The sequence below is a fragment of the Lutra lutra genome, chromosome 8 (genome assembly GCF_902655055.1).
Source record: "Lutra lutra chromosome 8, mLutLut1.2, whole genome shotgun sequence".
Classification (NCBI taxonomy): domain Eukaryota; kingdom Metazoa; phylum Chordata; class Mammalia; order Carnivora; family Mustelidae; genus Lutra; species Lutra lutra.
This window is the reverse complement of record NC_062285.1, coordinates 22,892,403-22,912,529: the sequence shown is the minus strand read 5'-3', so window position 1 is coordinate 22,912,529 and position 20,127 is coordinate 22,892,403. Positions and strand designations below refer to the sequence as shown.

Genomic DNA, 20,127 nt, shown 5'->3' with positions numbered 1-20,127 from the left:
CAGAGGGATGAGGGTTATCTACAGCATTCTCCCTTCTCAGTTTCTCTGAGATTCTTACCTTTCCATTCCCACTGCATCAGTTTGAACCTTCAACCTTTGCCATCCGGAATTCTGTAATGAGCGTCTTCTCAAGTCATAGGGTCCTCCTGCCCCAACCTCCCTCCAGCCTGCTACCACTATCATCTTTCCAGAAGTCAAGTCCGGTCATGCAGTTCTCACTTAAAATTCACCCAAGGCTGTTCATCATTTTAAAGATAAAGTCAACACAGGTCATGGGGCCTTTTTCTTGATGGAGCCCTTGCCTGCTTTTAGGCTAAACTTCTGCCATTTCCATCAGTGATAAAATGAGGTTCAGGTCTCATTCCAGATGGTTGTGTAGAAAGACTTTACCCTTGTACACCAGAGAGGTATATTAGTTGAGCGGTTTTTTTTTTTAATCAAAATATATCATATATTACTTTTAAAACCAAAACTTCATGTGACATATTCCTCAAAATTTAAATGAAAAGAAACTTTAGTCAGGTGAAAAAAAAAATTAAGTAAAGCAGAAAAGCAACAGTCATGAAAAATAGATTTACATATCCCAAATTCTTACCCAGCGTCTGCCAGAAAGATATTTTCCAACCTCTTGCTGTTTGAAATGAATCTGTCTTGAATACCAGAAGCAAACTATGATTGCTGCTCTTAATATTGGGTGGAAGCTCGGAACCGCAGAATTTTCCAAGAAGGGGATCACTGATGTTAGAACCATCATAAATTGCCAGGTAGTCTTGGGAGCAGAAGGTGGAGGGAACCACATCAAAATCACTAAACCTGTGGAATGAACCTTGTTAAAACTGAAGTTCTCCATCCGGATTTCCATTACACTATTAACTCTCCTTCTTGTAAAAACAAAAGCAAAAACAAAACAAACAAACAAACAAAGAAGACAAAGGCTAGAAGCGGAACATCCATGCTTTACTTGACAGAAAGTACTAGAAACAATATGCTATTCTAATGATTGGATGGCTATACGCAAATATTTACACTTAGGATCATTATAGTTGTTATAGGAACTTTACACCACATATCCCCAGCTCTCTGCATTCCTGACATTTGGGAGAATTGCCCTTCTGAGTACACTGTGAGGTTCTACATGGCCCTAAGACTTTCTTTGCCCAAAGAAATATAAGCAGGAGTGATACGTATTACTTTTGGAAGGCGTTTTTAAAAAATTACTATTCAGTTTGCCTTCCCACCGCAGTGATGGGTCATGGATTCAAATGTAGAAATGAAGCGTCCATCAGCCTGGCTGCTGAGTGACCAGACCACACTGGACATCCTCATACAGGTGAGAAATGAACTTGTTAAGCTACTGAGCCGTGGGTGTGTTTGTTACCACTTACAACTATCCTGACAGATACGCCCTTAATTTCATTTAATGGCCTCAGATACTACTTTAATTTCAGGCCTATGCTCTGTCATTTCAAGTAACTATTCCCAGAGTTTCCTAAACAAGCAAGGCTTTCTACATGGTTTATCTTTAGGGCTTTAGAATGGGTTTATTATAACTTATTTTTTTCTTAAATTTGTTTAAATTATTTGATATCCTGCCCTCATTTCTGTAGGTTCTCCTGCTTTCTCAGTTTTTTTTTTTCTTTTTGCTAGCAGCTATAATAAATAACATATAACACAGAATAATTTGTGGAGCTCCTGGGTGGCTCTGTCAGTTAAGTGTCTGACTCCTGATTCCAGCTCAGGTCCTGATCTCAGGGTCAGGAGATTGGGCTCTGTGCTTAGCAAGGAGTCTGCTTGTCCCTCTCCTTCTGCTCCTCCTTGGACTCTCTACCTCTGTCTCTCTCTCTCTCAAATAAAACAAATAAATAAATAAATAGTCTTTAATACAGAAGAATTTGAAGATATTTAATTTGAAAATTCCTTCTAAGAGCCTTAAGAAAAAAAGGATCTGTAAAATTTTTAAAAAGCCTTAATTAGTTCAATTTTTTCAAACTGATGATTAAGAACAAGACAAAAAATTCTTTATTTTCTTCAACCGCATGTAATAGTTAATGCTCTTGTAAAAGAAGATGAAGGCAGAACAAAAGCTAGATAATTTCCAAATACACTACATCTATTTTTATTCTCCTTAGATAACACATTTATTTTCTACAACATGAATCCATAAAGAAAGATAAAGATTTGAGTTTCCAAGAGGACTCAAAGCTGTTTTGAATTTTTATTTTTTATCATTTTTCCAGAGAACAGACGATATCTGGAAAAGCCCACTGATAGAAAAGCTTATGTCGCCAGGGTACTTTGAGAGCCCTGGTGGAAGAATTCATGTTTTACTAATATCTATAGCTTCTGCAAAGACTGGGATAATATCTGTTTCATAGAATATAGGTTCTTAGAGTATAAAAAATTTTCCAACCGTGCTAAAAGAATTTTGACTATGATAAGCCAGAGCCCACACAGGAAATAGATATATGTTATCAACATATACAGTATATATATCACCTACACATGTAGAAGCACATACTGGGCCACCAAGGCACATGGCAAGAAAGACCCCTATTCTGCCATTCTAGGCAGATGATCCTTCCATAGGACCTCCTTTTTTGGATCATCCGTCATTTTTTGTTTATTCTTTTGTCCCTTAGACTTAAAGGACTTTTTGGCCCTCGGGGCACAGCTTCCTTACAAATAGTACTGGGGGCGGGGGGTGGGGGATCTGCAGATTTCTTCAAGGTACAGCCTCTAGACCACTTACTGTCTGGTATAGGAACCCAATCAGACTGGATAAGACTTTTTTATAAAGACCCATTTGACATAGGTTCCTGGAGGCGAACTGCAGAGTATGTGATTTTGGGGATGAAAGTGATCACAGCCACTTGGTGGGGAGGTAGGTAAGAAAGATTCCAGCCCATCGACCTTCTATACAAAACTCTAGGTTGCTATGAAGTACACGAACTTTCAGAGCCCTCTGCCATATGCTGTATATCACTGAAACACAAGAATTAAAAATACATCATCTCAGATGAATGTGGTTTTGAACTTTATCACTGATAACTGGAGGTTATGGTCCTTAATCAGTGCTGTGGGGAGTAGATAGGATTAGGGGAGAGTTTTACTGATGATGTAAGCAATATCATAGGGCACCAGTGTAGAGGTGTTCTGATACATGGATAAAAATACATTTCTCAAGTAGTCAGGAAATATTTTCCCTTCAAGAAATAGCATAGGGAAATATTAACAGCATGGCTTTGGGAGAAAATATGAGGTGAATTCAGATTCTGACTCTTCAATTAGTAGCATATCACATTGAGAAAATAATTTGATCTGTCTGAGCTTCAATTTTCTCATCAGTAAAATGGGTTTAATAATTTATGCCTCATATAACTGTTTTAAGAATGAAAGAAGAAAAAAACCATAAAAACAAACACCAAACAGGAGCACCTGGGTGGCTCAGTTGGTTAAGTGGCTGCCTTCAGCTCGGGTCATGATCCCAGTGTTCTGGGATGGAGCCCTGCATCGGGCTCCCTGCTCAGCGGGGAGTCTGCTTCCCCCTCTCCCTCTGCTGCTCTGCCTACTTGTACTCTCTATCTCTGTCAAATAAGTAAATAAATAAATCTTTAAAAACAAAACAAAACAAACAAAAAGAATGAAAGAAGAGAATTATGGAAAGTATCAAAGTTCCAACAAATGAAAATTACTTTCTCTTGCTGCTTCTAAGACAGGCTTAAATTTTTACAGTCCATTATACAAAGGCTACACCCACTCCTTTGAAACCTGCTGGAAAATGACAACACTCATTTTCACTGGTGGAGTGCCTGTTTTTCCCCTTAATCCCTATTGGCTTGCATGGAAGGCGGGACACCCATTTTCCAGATTTATACTAACAAACAAGAACTTCACTCTCCCTTCTTCGAGGTTCTCTTATATACCTCCTGTAAAAATCAGTGTTCTTTATTGTAAGGGAATATCTTTTCTGCAAGTAGAGCTGACCCAACTGTAGAGAAGGTACATTTGTCTTACATACTTCAGCTGAAGCACTCTGTCATCTCTACCGATGATGGTGTACGAACAGTGTATGTCGTTAGGGTAGTCCGAATACGAATAGGCAGGGCTCTTGATGACCCCGGTGGAGAAGTTGAACACTCCCCCACAGGCTGCAGAAGAAGACAGAGAAAGATTATTGCTCAGAGCGTGAAAGAGTAATTTTGAGATATTCTTTACAATTGTACCTTTTTCCCTTAAGAGAGATGCCAACCACTTGCCTTAAAGAACTTAAATCTCCCTTCATTGTTGTTTACAAACAATATTGATGTTTTTCACTAAGGTCAGGCGAAGAGACAATAAGGGAGTAGAAGCGGGGAGAATATTTTAAGACACACCTTGGAATGGAATTCGTCAATTCAATGACCAGAGTAAAAATAATAAGAATGAACATTTCATGTGTTGGGGTCCATTCCCTATATTTAACGAACAGATTGAGAGGGATGACAGAGATAACTGGAAGCTGAGAAAAGGCACGCAGAATCCAAGGCATGTTGTGAGCATCTGGGCCCAGGAAGGACTGTGCTCTGGAGATCTATAATTTAAATTAAATATCTTAAATATAGAGTTTCCTCTGTCAAGACAGAGTATTATAATGTGAAGTACTAGAAACAGTTTTTAGAACTTTCAAGTTTAGTTCTCTTTGGGGGCTCAAGTGGGGTCCTTTGCATTTCCCATTTAGTTGTGAGCCTGGTGAGGGCTCTATTTGCCCAAATTTGTATTACTGCTCCTCAGCAGGTGCAAGGCTAGACCCACTCCCTGCCCTGACTCCAGCAATCAACAGCCCAGAACTGTTAGTTGTTTCTATTAGTCAATAAAACCACAGCCATAAAACGACCATAAAAACCCCATTATAAAAAACATTAAATTAGTATTATTTCTGTTTGGCCTTACATATAAGGAGGATGAGACCATGCTGCACAATGATGGAAACTGCCCCACTCATTGAAGTGAGAAATGCTTCTGTTTTATTTTATGATTCTAAAATTATAATGTTAGTAGTATATTTTGATGATATTTCTCTGGTTTATATACTGTCAGCAGATATATTCCATTTACATCTCTTAGAAATGATAAATAAATCATAGCTGCCATTTAAGGTTGTTTGTTTGTTTGTTTATATTCCTTCTGGTAAGCCCACATTTCGAGGAAGGCTATTCTCTACACATACCCATAAGTATACACAGTCTGAGAACCCGGGGGACAACTGTAGTGAATTAAAAGTTAGATTCATGGGGACCCTGGGTAGCTCAGTGGGTTAAAGCCTCTGCTTTCGGCTCAGGTCATGATCTCAGGGTCCTGGGATCGAGCCCTGCGTCGGGCTCTCTGCTCAGCAGGGAGCCTGCTTCTCCCCCTCTCTCTCCGCCTGCCTTTCTGCCTACTTGTGATCTCTGTCTGTCAAATAAATAAATAAAATCTTTTTAAAAAAGTTAGATTTGTGTAGCCATTATTCTATTTCAGCTTACAGACAATTATGTGGTTTCTGAAAGCTTATGAATGTCCAAGTAACTCCCAAATTTGTACCTGTCAGGATTTGAAATCTTAATGCCAACACTTTTTAAAAGGCACTCTCACAGTAGATATGGTAAACTTTACATATGGTATTTTGGGAAAATGAGAGATTAAAGAGTAGAAGATCATAAAGCAGCCTGTAAGCCTCCAACATACCAGTGGTACCAAAAGAATAAACAAACCGATGCTCTTCTTTATTCAACAAGAAAACCAGGGGAAGGGACCCTCACTGTGCCCAAATCTGTTTTGTGACTACGAAGTCACACACAATCACACTTTCCAAATGGGGTCAGGACTCAGGTAACAGCTAATATGAATGACTTGTAAAGGTTTTTTTCATGAGTAGAGAGTTTCAAGACTTCTCTGTGGATGGGAATAGTAATTTATTTGAAAGAAAATGATTTAACTTTAGTAATGATCTTGGTCACATAAAGAAAAAACAAAACAAGCTTTTGCCAGATGTGTGTGCCCATTTCACTGAAACTAGGATGATGTAGTAAAAATGGTCAGTAAGCTAACCACACTTATTGCAGGAGAGGAAAAGATAACTGAAAATAGGGAAAAAGAATCTTATGATTTTGAAACATAGGATTAAATTGTCTACAGACAATGAAAAATGAAAAGATCCTAGTAACTACAAAGGTTTTTGCTCAATCTATGACTTGTCTTCTCACTTTGCCTTTGAAATGGAAAACTTGCAAATTACAATATAGCTGAATACATTAATCTTTGCTTTTCCTTAAGACCTTATGCTTTTGTATTATCAAAAAGTCCTTTCCTACCTGAAGATTATAAAGATATTTTCTTCTATTTTTTTCTAAATTTATAAAATACTGCTTTTCACATTAGCAGAGTGACTTGGAGAAATGAGACAGGCATCTGGATAGTCCAGGCCAAAAAGACACCTTTACATAACTTACTACCAACTAAAGACAGCAGGAACACTCATTTTAACTTTAATTATCAACATAAATCTCAATCTTCCATTTGATTTTCAAAGAGTAGTTCTAGCTAAATTTCCTGAAGAAGGTCCTCCCCATTTTTTTTTTTTTAAAGGAAATGCCTGAGGATTTTTGGACCAGGCATTTCTTTGATCATTTTTCCCCTTAAAGTGCCCAAGTCTTCAAGCTGGTGATGTATGAATCACAATTAAAAGTCCTTATGGGAATTACTTAAGAAAAGAAGTAAATTCCAGACTCTATCATTATGGCTACTCACGGGTGATCTTATAGTTAAACTTGAATCCGAGGTCTGTGATGTGCGCATTAGAGTAGAAGTTGAGCATCACCGGGCCTACTAGGGTGACAGGAGACAGGATTTCATCGCCACACACGGTGGCAAAAGGCGTGGAAGAGAAGTTGGAAGCCCTGATGATGTGGACGCCATCACTGGCACAGCTTCTGGTTACGGCCGAGCGGGCTGTAGGGAATGACCAGCGTTATAATCAGAAGCAATGCAAGGGATTGGTGCTATAAACACTCAGACCAAAAAAAAAGAAAAGAAAAGAAATGTAATGAAGATTCATGCAGTTTACATAGAAATTAAAATGAGAGTCAAGAGCTCTTTTGCTAAGTCACTGTTTAACTTGGCGTCCTGATGAAACAGTGCCTACCCAAGTTACAAATCAAGCACAGGTCTGAGGAAAGAGGTAGAACGTCACAACAGATAAATCCCGCTTTCAAACAATCCAGAATTTTCTTCCTTTATAAAGTGGCTCCTCTAAGTCCGTGACATATAAATGTCCTGCCAGGGACACTTGGCGCTATGAGAAGACAGGATTTGGCTGTAACATTGGGATGTACTAGTGGCATGGAGTGGGGAGGAGAGGGGAGGAATGTCGTTGAACACCGTCCTCTGCTCAGGGCAAGCCCACACCTCCCCGACCTCCCACCACCACCAAATCACCGGGCCCAAAATGTCAACAGCACTGCTTTGGCAAAACCTTGCTTTAACTTCACTCTTATATACAGATTAGGGACTCCAACCATGAGAGAGAATTAGAAATTCCTTAGCGTTTACTGAACAGCATTTTTAAATATTCACACAAACAACATGAGCTTGAGTTTAGTGACCGTTAAATATCCAACATTGTTTTGTCTTCTGAATATATATGCACAGAAATACATACTCTGACCCATTCCAAAGAGAAATGCAAAACCCAATAAACAAAAAATTAAAAAGGCTTATCACTGCTCCTTAGGCAGCCATTTTTACAGGTAATTGTACTGTGAAAACATTAATTGGGGTCATACCGTGCATGATCTTTTGCAAATTATTTTTTTATTAACATAAAATAACATAACCATATATTTTATGTGATTTTTCCTTTTTTTTAAGGTTTATTTATTCCTAAAGGTTTTATTTATTCACTTGAGAGAGAGACAGAGATCACAAGTAGGCAGAGAGGAAGGCAGAGAGAGAGAGAGAGGAAGAGAAGCAGGCTCCCCGCTGAGCAGAGAGCCCGAGGTGGGGCTCAATCCCAGGACCCTGAGATCATGACCTGAGCCGAGGGCAGAGGCTTTAACCCACTGAACCACCCAGGCACCCGTGATTTTTCTTTTGAAAACATTGAATTAAATGCATACATAAGATTCTTATATAGAGATGCACCATGTTAAGTTCAATTAATCCCCTCTTGTTTGCTAATTCTATCTTTTCCATCTTATTTTGATGAAAAATACTATTGACACATTCTTGTACGTAGATATTTGCTGAAGTTTCTCATTATTTCTTTAGGATACATCTTTAGAAGCTGGGTTATTGGTACTTAGGTAAGATTCTTTTTCAAGTTTATCAAATGGCCCTTTGGAAAGGTGTTACCAGTTCACAGTGCCAGGATACTTGGGGTATCTGACATTTTCTCCAATCCTAGATTTTCAGCCCCCTGGGGACAAACCTTACCTCATTAACAATCACACCCCATTTAGCCTTCCCTCTTTACTGCTCTCCCCAACCCTTGGCAACCACTAACCTACTTTCAGTCTTTATGGATTTGTCCATTCTGCACAACTCTCATAAAAAGAATCATGTAATATGCAGTCTTTTGTGACTGGCTGCTTTTACTTAACATGATGTGTTCAAGGTTCACCCATGTTGAAGCAGCCATCAGTACCCCATTCCTTCCAAGGTGGAATGGTATTCCATTGTAGGGACAGACCACAGTTTGTTTATCCATTTAGCAATTAATGGGCATTTGGTTCGCTTCTACCTTTTGGCTATCATGAATAATGCTGCCGTGTTCATGTACAAGGTTTTGTGTAGATATATGCCTTCAATTCTCTTGGGTACCTAAGCAGGAGTGGAATTGATGACTCATACGGTAACTCTCTCTTTCACATTTTGAGGACCTATGTGACTATTTTCCAAAAGAGACTGCACTACTTTACCACCCCACCAGCACCACATGAGGGTTCCAATTTCCCACATCCTCACCAACACTTGTTATTGTCTGTCTGCCTTTATTTAGCTATCTTAGTGGGTAGGAAGTGATACTCATTATGGTTTTAATCTGCATTTCCCTATGAATAATGATGCTAAACAGCCTTTCATGTGCTTATTAGTCATTTGCATATCCTCTTTGAAGAAAGGTCTATTCAGATCTTTTGCCATTTTAAAATTAGGTTTTACATTTTTATTATTGAGTTTTAAGAGTTCTTTTATATTCTGGATACTAGCATGGGCATTTCTATTTCTCTTGGGTAAATACCTAAAAGTGGAATTTCTGGGCCAGAAATTATAGTTCTATGGATGACCATAATCATAATCATGATTAAACAGCAAAATCACAGAAAGAAAGGAAATATGCTGATGCTAGATTAAAAACTTGGTTCCACTTTGATCAAATGGCTTGCTATACAGCTATTCATTAAGTATCAGAGCATTAGTTTTTAAGTTGTTGACCTAATGACATAGACTATCACAGTGGTGACTGTCTTAGGAAATTAAGGAAACGTTGTGAACTGTAAGGTAAAATGTGTCATATATTTGATCATGTTTCCAAAATATTAAAGGAACTAGTCCAGTTCTAGAAAGTTCATGAAATAGCAGTGGTATATCTATATCAACACAACCAAAACTCATTAAGTGCTTATAAAAGATCCATACTCAACAATAAGGAAGTTGGGCAGGGGAGAGGCAGAGGAAGTTGAGAGGGGATTTTTATCTTTTTATCTTTTTTCTTTTCTTTTTTTTCCTTTCTTTCTTTTCTTTCTTTTTTTTTTTTTTTAGTAGATGGCAAGAGAGTATCAAATCATTACACCAATCAAAATGATCGTCTCATTCACACAGCCTGACTCAAAAAAATTGAAAAAGTTATGATATTTGGCAAGTTGCTTGATGAAGATATTATATCTTTTCCAACAGTCATTTCGTTAAGGTAGGATGTCCTTCCAAATTTTACCCATAAAAAGTCATGTATTACATAATATCAGAATTTGTAAAATTATCTGAAGTCTAAGAGCATATCAAGGTTTAGCATAAGCAAGGTAGTATATAAGAAAATGAGATGTAACTATGTCAATGGGCATAAAGTAATTCACACATATACATCTTTTTCTCAAGCTCTATTTTTCACATCACTGCATTAGAGCAAAGAGATCAACCCCAATTCTTCAATGACAAGATACTTGGTGACAAAGACCACAGTCATCAGAAAATAATGATATTAAACATTTTTCCATAATCATAGGGGGAACCAATTGAATATGTGATCAAAATATACACAAAACGCTCAAGTAGAATATAGATAAAGACAACTAGTATGATTGCCTTCCAGGGAGAAAAAGGAACTTAGTCAAGATTTGAAAAAGTTCTTCAAGGACAAAGATAAATATTAAAGTTGAATTTATGGCAGAGAAGTAATAGTTATTAGACATATGAGAACCCATGTCATGGGAAAAGGAACTCCAGACATTCTTAATTCTATCCTCAGTAAGTAATTTGATGTGAAATCTCTGAGGTATTGAGGTATGAAGCTATCCTCCAGGATTTGTTTTTATGATTATTTTCCAACCTTCTAAAAAACTTTTAAGAGATGTTTATTGTTTGAAATGGGTAAGGCTCTATCCAGTGTATTGGAATATAATTTTTATCATAGTCTTCGAGACTTTATTACAGAGGAACATTCAATTCTGAATTCCATCACAGTTCCAAGAACTTGGAGAGAATTGAAAGGAAACCAGGAAGGAGTAAGTCAGCAAATAATATAAACTGGTGAAATTTAGGTTCAGAGTGCAATTTTTCTCTAGAACCATAGACAGAGAGGCAGAGATATCAAAGAGGACTAAGAAACAGGAGGAGATCATTTGGGTTGGATTATTTTAATAGTGTGGCTAAGATAAAGTCTTTTCAGTAAACAGCAAAGGGCTCTAGGGAGAGGTACAGGAATTAGGGGGCGGCAAATCCCAATTAAACAGTAGCTTGGAGACTGGATTGCTCAATGGAGGAATGATCGAGTGGGACAGAGAAGCATGTGCCAGCGTAGAACTAAGTTCCACAGGGTGTGCAGACCAAAGTCTTATTACACGGGAAAGCAAGGAATCCCACATAACTACACTGTCTGCTCTAAGGTCTGGCCAAGTTTAATAAATCAACAGTAGGAACTATTTCAAAAGAAGCACTGGCCGATGGTTTCTAAAATAATAAATTGTGAATTGTGCCTACATTCTGATTTCTTTAGAAATAGTTAAGTAAAGCAAAGAGAAGAAATGATAAGTAGCTAGGTAATGCCATTTAAAAAAAAAAAGCAACTTAAATTACATGGTGGGGGAAATGGGAACTAAGACAACCGACAAAACCTAATTTTTGGTGGGAAAAAGGGCAAAAGGAAAAATCTAAAGCTAAATTTTCTTTTCTTTTCCATTTTAGCTTTATATTAGGTGTAAACTGTAAAGTAGGACTTCTAAGTTAAGTTTTTAAAAGTCAGGCAAATATTACTAAAGACTTCCCATCTGGCTGCTCTGTTAATCTAGACTTATTTTTCTTCGGAGCTTCTGAGGCCATCTCCAGAGGACAGCAAGCAAAAACAGCTGTCCTTCTGTTTCTCTCCACTGTCTGTGCTAAGGTACTACTCTACTATTCAATTCTTATTAAGAGATGAGAGACTGTGGACTCTGAGAAACAAACTGAGGGTTTTGGAGGGTGGGGGGTTGGTTGAGCCTGGTGGTGGATATTAAGGAGGGCACGTACTGCATGGAGCACTGGCTGTGGTACATGAACAATGAATGCTGGAACACTGAAAAGGAATAAATTAGAATAAAATGCACATAAAATATATTAAATCCACAGCAGCTAAACTAAGAACTCTGACTTGTGTTGGGAGAACAGATATTTATTAAAGCGTCTGGAGATTCTGTAATCTCATTATAAATCAAGTCTTAGATGAAAGAGGATTCATGAAACGATGGATAAAACCACCAAGATAGTCATATGGCCCTTGAAAGGATGACAAATTCAATTAATAGGGACTGTGAATTTCACATTTCTGTAAGAAAGTAACTTTTACAAAAGCAATTAAAACTCCTTTTTACTATGACATGCTAAAAGGAAAAAAAGAGTTACTCTGGATCTGAGAGAAACTGAGCTTAGAATTTGCCTAAATGTAGGATTTTTTAGTTAAGAATTTCTAAGCTTTTCATTGTCACCAAGGTGAATCAGTGTTTTTACTGAATTTTAATGACAAAAGAATCAAGATACAGAAGGCAATCACTTGCCACAGAGCACCTCATCTGCTAAGTGCTTTATCTATACAGTAAACAGTAAAAATAAATGGTCTATAATCTTCCCTTCAACTTCAAGGCATCTACTTGGGCATATGAATAATGAAAACACAAAAATACACTTTTTGACTGTTCAGTATTCGGGAAAATAATTTTTAATAAAATTAATAAAATAAAATTTAATAATCTCAGATTCAAAATAAGTACAAACAGTGACAATTTCTCTCATGCTTTGTAGTTAGCTTTTGTCTGTTTCTGTTGTTTCATTTTTGACCAAAAGAAACATTTTAAATTTGTCATTTCTCTACCATATTTTAGAAATTGTGAAGCCACTTTTAAGACTACCAAGAGCCATTTCAATCTGGAGATGACATTCAGAAAAAAAAAAAAAGTTGCTTTGTAAATGGTCAAATGGAAATTTCTTCCATGACTTTTAATTGATTTCACTGGAATTTTTATACTTCATAAGTGATTATATAGAAAAGATGAGAAGTCCATAGTTCATACAATGACTATTATTGGAATAATCATGATGAGAAACTTAGGCCAACATAACATAACATAACATACACTTTCTGAGCAACTTACTTTAGTGGAATGTAGATCACTAAACCTTTGTAATCTCCCCATGGTGAAAACACCAGCGTGGGCTTGAATAATCAGAATGATGGCCTGACTAGTAAAACCTTTCTTAACAAGTTGTTAGTATTTGGGAGACAAAACATATGAACAAGTCTATGTTCCCATTGTATTCTGCAGTCTGGGATAGCCCATCTTTTTCTTGCTAGATCTACCTTTTGTGTTAATGGCCCACCAAAAGAACAGATCTAGAACCCTCATCTCTGCTGAGGTCAACATTGGCTCTGTTGGCATGCTGGGCTCAGAAATACTTAGACATGTGGACAGACTCTTTTAGAAATATTTCCTTTGGCCTAGAGCAGCAAGAAAGACCAAGGCTCCTGCGAAAAACTGAGTTTTTCTTGGGAACAATTTTCAGTCTTATTACAACATCCTGAAGATCAATTCCTCAGGCTCACTTTAGAAGAGGCAGAAGGTTATTCTCACTGTAGCAAATAAATCTCTAGTTTGTTAATAGTATTCAGTGAACATCAGCGTTGGTCTGATTAGTGATAAGAATCTAATTATAAGATAAATCTGATTAATGTTGTCTTTTTTGAGAATCATCATAATCCAATTACTCTATAGCCAGAAATTACTCACTTAAACATGCTGAGTACCTTTAACACTGGAATTGTCACAAGACATTATCAGAAAGTTATCATCTTATTAAAAATATCAGCTCTTCAACTGAGTTAGGGTTAGCCAATCTGGAATACCTCAATCTGGAGAAACTAAGCACCTGTTTGCAGGCAACATAAGTAAGGGCGTGTCTGGAGATCCTGACTGGTGGTAGCAAAAATAACAAAACAGTGGGCATTCATGAATGACAGTTCACAAAATAGGCTTCTACAAGCATGATCTGACTTTTATAAATACTGTAACTACTATTCTGTATTTTTAAAAATTCAAGTGATTGTGAAAGATTAATTTGCACAAAGTCACATGACTAGCACATGGCTGACCTGGCAGCAAGATCCATCCTAAAATATTGTGCTCTCTCCCACCACTCCCCACACCCGGTGTTCCAGCAGAGTATGCTTGCCCCTTAATCCCACCTGGTCAACTTAACTCAGGAGCTACTGTTTCGGTCAGTGTAGGTTCCTTTGTAATAATACGTACACCATTGGTATTGGCAATGTTTTCTTTGGCTATGTTATGTAGTGTATTTACCAACGTCTCCTTTTTTAGCCTAAATGATATTGACATATGACATTCTTGTGTTTATGTAATTTAATGAGAACAAATGCACAGTCCAAGTCACATCCTTTCTTCCTATCATTAAGATAACTTTTCCCTGATTAAAAAGATAATAGAAGAGGTATAAAGAAAATACATATCACCTATAAATCTATGTATGGGGTAACAATTTTTACAGTAATGCTTAATAGCCTTATGCATGTATTTTTCTTAAATATAACATTGGATCATTTTAGATAAACTGTTTTACCTTCCCCTAAAACTTTATATATTGTGAATGCATTTTTATATTACTTGGATTTTGTACAAGCAAAAGCTGAAAAGATGTATTTTACTTCATGTTCCATTTTTATAGTGACATACATCGGTTCATACTTGGCATTTTAGCTAACACATGTGCCAAAATTTCAACTTGTAGAGATGTAGGAAAAGGAGGTCACAGAAAAAGGAAAAGGTGAGAGAGACTTTGTATGATTTATCAGTGTATGAGTACTGACATGTCATTCCTATTTTCATGAAACATAAATTTTCTAAATGCTGAATACTGTAGGAAATTTTGTTAACTGTAACTTTTCACTGGCAAGGGAGACCCAACCCAAAGAGAAATAAATTTTGATTATGCAGAGGTAGCTTGACAAATTTAGAAACTAAGCATAATTTAGAAATGGAAAATTAATTTGTAAAAAATATTAATATGACTGAATGGTTAAAAATACCCATCTACTTGCAGAGATGTTTTTTCTAAACTGTGTCCCAGCAGCTACAAAACATCAAGTTTTGTCTATTGCGGTCAGAACCAGCCCAAACAAACAGGCTTACCATCCCCTTTGACAATATCCCATTTCCTGGAGCTATGGGATGAACCCAAAGAGACACTTGTGGTTAGGGGGTTCACAATCCCTATGGGATTGTTGAAGATCAAAGACCGAAAGGAGGTGAAAGGGGTCCCATGGTAATATTGAATCAAACTAGAGTGTATTTATTAATTATATTCATTTATTCATTCTTTCAACATTTATTGAGCACCTACTTTGACTGAGTAAGATAGTTTCTCTTGTTAGTGTTTGGTGTTTACACATGCATGTGGGTGTGTGTATGCACAAAGCACAAATGAATACATTGAAAACAATTATTAACATGTAATACCTTCCAGACTTTTTTTCTTTAAGCAATTTACACGATGCTTGTGTTCTTAAAGCTCTTACATTACTTTCTCATTTCTGGATGGAATATGTAGAATGGTATACATGTTTTTTAAAACAGTGGATGGAATTTTAATCAAGTGTACATCAAAAATACTCTGTGACATTTTAAATATTTTCTTCAAATGGCGATTTTACAATACCTCTGTCTCACTTATCACTCATTCATTTATTAAGAATCAATTTATTATTCAATTTATTATTCAATTATTAAGAATCATTTATTAAGTTGTTGGGGCGCCTGGATTGTGCAGTCCATTGGCGCTCGACTCTTGATTTCAGCTTGGGCCATGATCTCCAGCATGAGACTGAGACCCACATCAGGATGTGGTTCAGAATCTGTTTGAGATTCTCTCTCCCCTCTCCCTCTTCCCCTCCCGGTCCTGCTCTCTCTGTCTCTCTGAAACAAACAAATAAATCTTAAAAAGAGAGAATCAATTGTAATTTACCTAAGAATAAACTTACCTTCCAAATGGAAAGACTCAAAAGTCAGGAGGACCAGGGACAAAGGACCAGCTTCTATGAAGTAGGTGCAATTCATGTTGTTGTCATATTGCTTTGGGTAGTTTGGAGAAAGGATGTAACCTGAAGGGTTCGTGAAATTACCTCCACATCCTACATGGGAAGAAAAGGGCATTATCAGAACAATTGTTCTCATGTGTAGTATCTTCTTCTTATCAGTGAGGAAAAAACTCACTCAAATTCTCTAGAGACATACTCCCTGAGCTACTCCAACAGGAAGAAACAGTAACTAAGGGGATGGAGCTCTGATTTTAAAATAAACATACACACAAAATGAGAACATTCTTTATGTTTTAGAATATTTTGCAGAGTTTTGGGCTAAGTAGTAGAAACTTTACCACAAACTCATTGCCATTTATTCTGAAGATAATATGGAAAGGAAAACTGAGCAAAGACTGAATATGGTTCATGTAGATAAAGAGATAAAACAGATGAAATCATTTGTTTCTGGTGAGTACCACTTAATGGGTTTTCGTTTTTGTTTTTATCTAGGCTCCATGCCCAATGTGGGGCCTGAACTCATGACCCTAAGATCAAGAGATGCATGCTGTACTGACTTTGAACCACCCAGATGCCTGCCACTTAACGACTTTAAACTGTCTTATATTAATATTAGAAAACTATGTATTCTCATTAGTATTATAATCTGGCCAAAAAAACAAACTGTTTTTAAAAATGTTGAATTTACTCATGTCAGTTCTTATCAAATTCTCACATGAATGATTCCCTGGTGTCAGAAATAGAGAATCATCCTCTTACTGATGTGGAGAATAAAGGCAAAAGAAATGTAGGAAAAAAATGAAACTTCCTTCGAACTTGCAGCCCACTGACAAGTACTTGAGACAGAGTGACCTTCCTCCAGGAACTCAGCTGCCTCAATGTTAATACTTTGCTAGAGGCAAAAAAACAACTTGGCTTGACATTAGCTGGCCCTCCGGGATCCTGTAAGTCTTCCTTAATATATGAAAATCCATTTGGGAACATCCCTTTATCTCTCCCCATCCCCAAGATATATGTTAGCAATCACTCTCCAAACATATGGCCCACTGATAGACAGCTGAAGGGTTTCATGACTAAGGTTTTACACCAGACAGTAATAAATGACTCCTCAAGGTCCTAGAAACCTTGCTTCCAAATTCCTTAGAGACCTCTGCTATCCCTAACTCCCTTCCACCTTGAAATTACATAACCTGTCACCCCTTACCTTACAACCTCAATGCAGCTCCTTCTGCCCACGGGTCCTGTCCCCGTGCTTTAATAAAATACCTTTTTTTCCACCGAAGACATCTCAAGAATTCTCTCTTGACCGTTAGCTCCCAAGCCCCAACATTTCACATCATTACCACTAAAATAACATTTGTTTTCATATAACCGCTAACTAGTTAATCCATATCATTCCCTGACCTATCACAGAGGAAAATATCAATATCTTTCTAAACTGATATCAGAACACACAATTATGAACACATATACACGCACAGGAACCCAGTGATGGAGGACCTGGCATTAGGTCTGGGCTGGCCTTTCCTTCTTCCCTTTCTGCCACCCCATCCTTCATTCGAGTCTGGAACACCTATTCATCGCATTACTCTCTCTAATTCCTTTCATGAGACTTTTTCATAAACAGCAGTTTGCAAATGAGTGGCTACTTGACCGAACTCAGCGAACAGGCACGCATCATTGCTTCTCAGACCTAAAACCCGCTCCATTCCCCACAAATCTAGTCTGTGAGCAGTAACTGGAGAAGGAAGAGAAAATCCTGGAGAAAGTGGCTCCTGAAGTCGACTCCCTTGCAGAATCATCTGGATGAGCGCAAACACATGGAAGGCGTCACCTGTGGAAACTGAGTGAGTTTCAGGGGAGTGGAGTGAGGCCTGACAATGCTCAGTGGGCTCTGATTTCTATGGGGAAGGTCAAGGTGCTGCTCACCCGCCACTCTGATCACCTACTACTTACCAGCCTCTTGGGCTTCTGCCTACTTCCTGCCCACTCTGGGTTTTAGGCTCAGTTTTGGATGTTCACCAGGGGCACTCAGGCCTTCTATGTCATCTCTCAATTGGCCTGTCATTGAATTCGGTTCCACTCTCACTGCTTTTTGAAGGAAGGGTGTACTCTGGGGATCAGGTGACTGGCCCACGCTCTCCCCCTAGGGCCCCCAGTTCCAACCAACCCTGGCACCGCACCCCCACCCCCACCCTCACCCGGCAAGCCGTCCTGTGGCAGCCCAACCCTCTCAAGGACCTCCCGCTGTGGTTTTGGGGGCTACTTACGGCTCACAAAGGATGCAGAGAAGCCCTGAGCCGGGGTTTCCTGAGACTGGAACACAGCCGTGAACGCATTTCTTGGTGTGAGGATGGACGCGGGAGCCCTGCTCCCACAGCTGGTGGCTAACAAGGCGTCGTCGACTTCCTCAGTCCCCGCCCACACCTAGCAGAGCCACAAACATGACTTAATGCTTGAGATGTTCCCCTGTCCACACTTAAATGTGCTTAGGCTGGAAAATAATGGAACTCAGATGTATATGGACCTAAACACAATAGCAAATAAAACGCATGCAAATAGGTGATATTTTCTTTTGAGAATAGTGTTTTTAAGCTGCTTTTTAACAGCATCTTCCATTCCCGACTCTTCCAAGGAGACTATGCTCATTTTTGTATAGCTAGGCAGTGACTGCTAAGAGAAATCAACCACCACTCATTTTCCTCCTACTTTCTCCTCCTTGGCCCGATCTGACTAACTCAGATTATGAGGCATGAAGGGAGGCTGAGCAGAGATGTGGGCTCCTGTGAGGCTCACATTTCGTCCAGGGGGGGATGGCACACGGTGGGTCGCCACTGGATAAAATTTACCAAGAAGAAACCCATGGAAGTCAAAGTATTTGCAGAGCATGAGGAAAATGGACATGAATTCCCAGAAGACATGTACTTAGCATGAATTGGAATAAATCGCAGAAGACCTCTGGCAGTGTTCATTTTGAAGAAAGGATGAGATTCAGCCACAGTGTGCTATTTACTGAAAACTGGGTTGGCAACTCCCAGGCTGTCATTTAATTGGTCCGGCCACTCTAAAAGAATTAACTCATATACCCATTTGAAAAGTAGTTGCTGAGGAATGAACTGTGGGCATTAGAATTCCACATCAAGCCGATCCTCAGGGAAAAATGTTACTCATAAAATCACAAATTTAAATGCAGAGTTCCAACTAGGAAAGGAGCAGTATCCGAGCTATCTATGGAGAGAGCATAACAAGGGGCTTTCCCTGGTCTGGGCAGGGATGGCTGCCTGAGGAAGCTCCTGTGGCAGGAAGAGGCGGGGCTACTGCAAAGGGTGGAGTTGGAACTGAGTCCGTTGCTAGGGAGGTTGCAGAGTCCCTGCCAGCCTGGAGCCTCAGGGCATTTTAGAAATCTGAGAACCATCCTGAAATGGTGAGGGGCCACCGGAAAACTTCGGGCTCTGGGGTACTTGGTTTTGGAAATCAGTGCAATGGGGACAATAGGAAGAAATGGGAGGCGGCTGGGAGATCAGCCAGGAGAATTTTGCAGCCGTTCAGGTATGAGATCACGGCGTCTACAGCGTGGAATCACTTGAGGAAAATATGGGTAGGAAGGGAATACATACACATGACTGGGTCGAAGAGACCACTCAACAGATTTCACCAGGGAAGACCCAGGCATTTGAGTGAGTCTCCACAAGGAGCAATCGTGCCTTCCCTAGGGGACATTTGGCAGTGTCTGGAGGCATTTTGATGGCAATATTTGGTATGCGGGGCGGCATGTAGTGGGTAGGGGCCAGAGAAACTCTAAACATCCTTTGATGCACAGATCGAGCCCCATCCTCACCCCTGACTTCTTCACTAGCCTAAGAAGATTAAATGGGTTTGGACTAGTCTTACTTGCCTATTCAACATTTTCTTCACATCAAATTCTGTGAAATTTCTCATTTGACCATATCACTTTTAAGACTATTCCTCAAAGAAAGTAATAAAATAACAAGCCATTAAAAACATTTCTGTGGGCAGATCAGTCTATAAGAAGAGGTATGAAATGGCACTGATTCCTAGATAGTGCTGATTTACTATTTCTCAGTCTTTCAAGCCCTGTCATTTCCAGTGATTTTCAAACACTGGGCATCCAGCTGTTAGTTATATTACTGAAGTCGAATGATGTTTGTCATTTATTAGATATAGGAGGGCTCTGTCACGGGAGCTACTAAGAACAAAGGCATGGACATCCAGTCAAAATAGCTAAAATCAAAAAGGTCTTAGGAAAGAAACACATACTTCCAAATTTCAGTACTATCTCCTTTAAGTCGTCCCTCCCCTCC

The 20,127-nt window shown here is 38.7% G+C and overlaps 1 protein-coding gene across 2 annotated transcripts in view; it reads right to left on the bottom strand.

The window, feature by feature from the left end:
- The window catches only part of CUBN (cubilin), a 274,189-nt gene that overhangs the window by 39,733 nt on the left and 214,329 nt on the right, over positions 1-20,127 (bottom strand). For both annotated transcript variants that reach the window (XM_047739399.1, XM_047739398.1), the window contains exons 55-59: positions 18,076-18,232; positions 15,749-15,898; positions 6,766-6,966; positions 4,019-4,148; positions 596-813 (exon numbers count right to left, since the gene is read on the bottom strand). In XM_047739399.1, the coding sequence (XP_047595355.1) occupies positions 596-813; positions 4,019-4,148; positions 6,766-6,966; positions 15,749-15,898; positions 18,076-18,232 (856 nt within the window). The remainder of the gene's footprint in view (positions 1-595; positions 814-4,018; positions 4,149-6,765; positions 6,967-15,748; positions 15,899-18,075; positions 18,233-20,127) is intronic.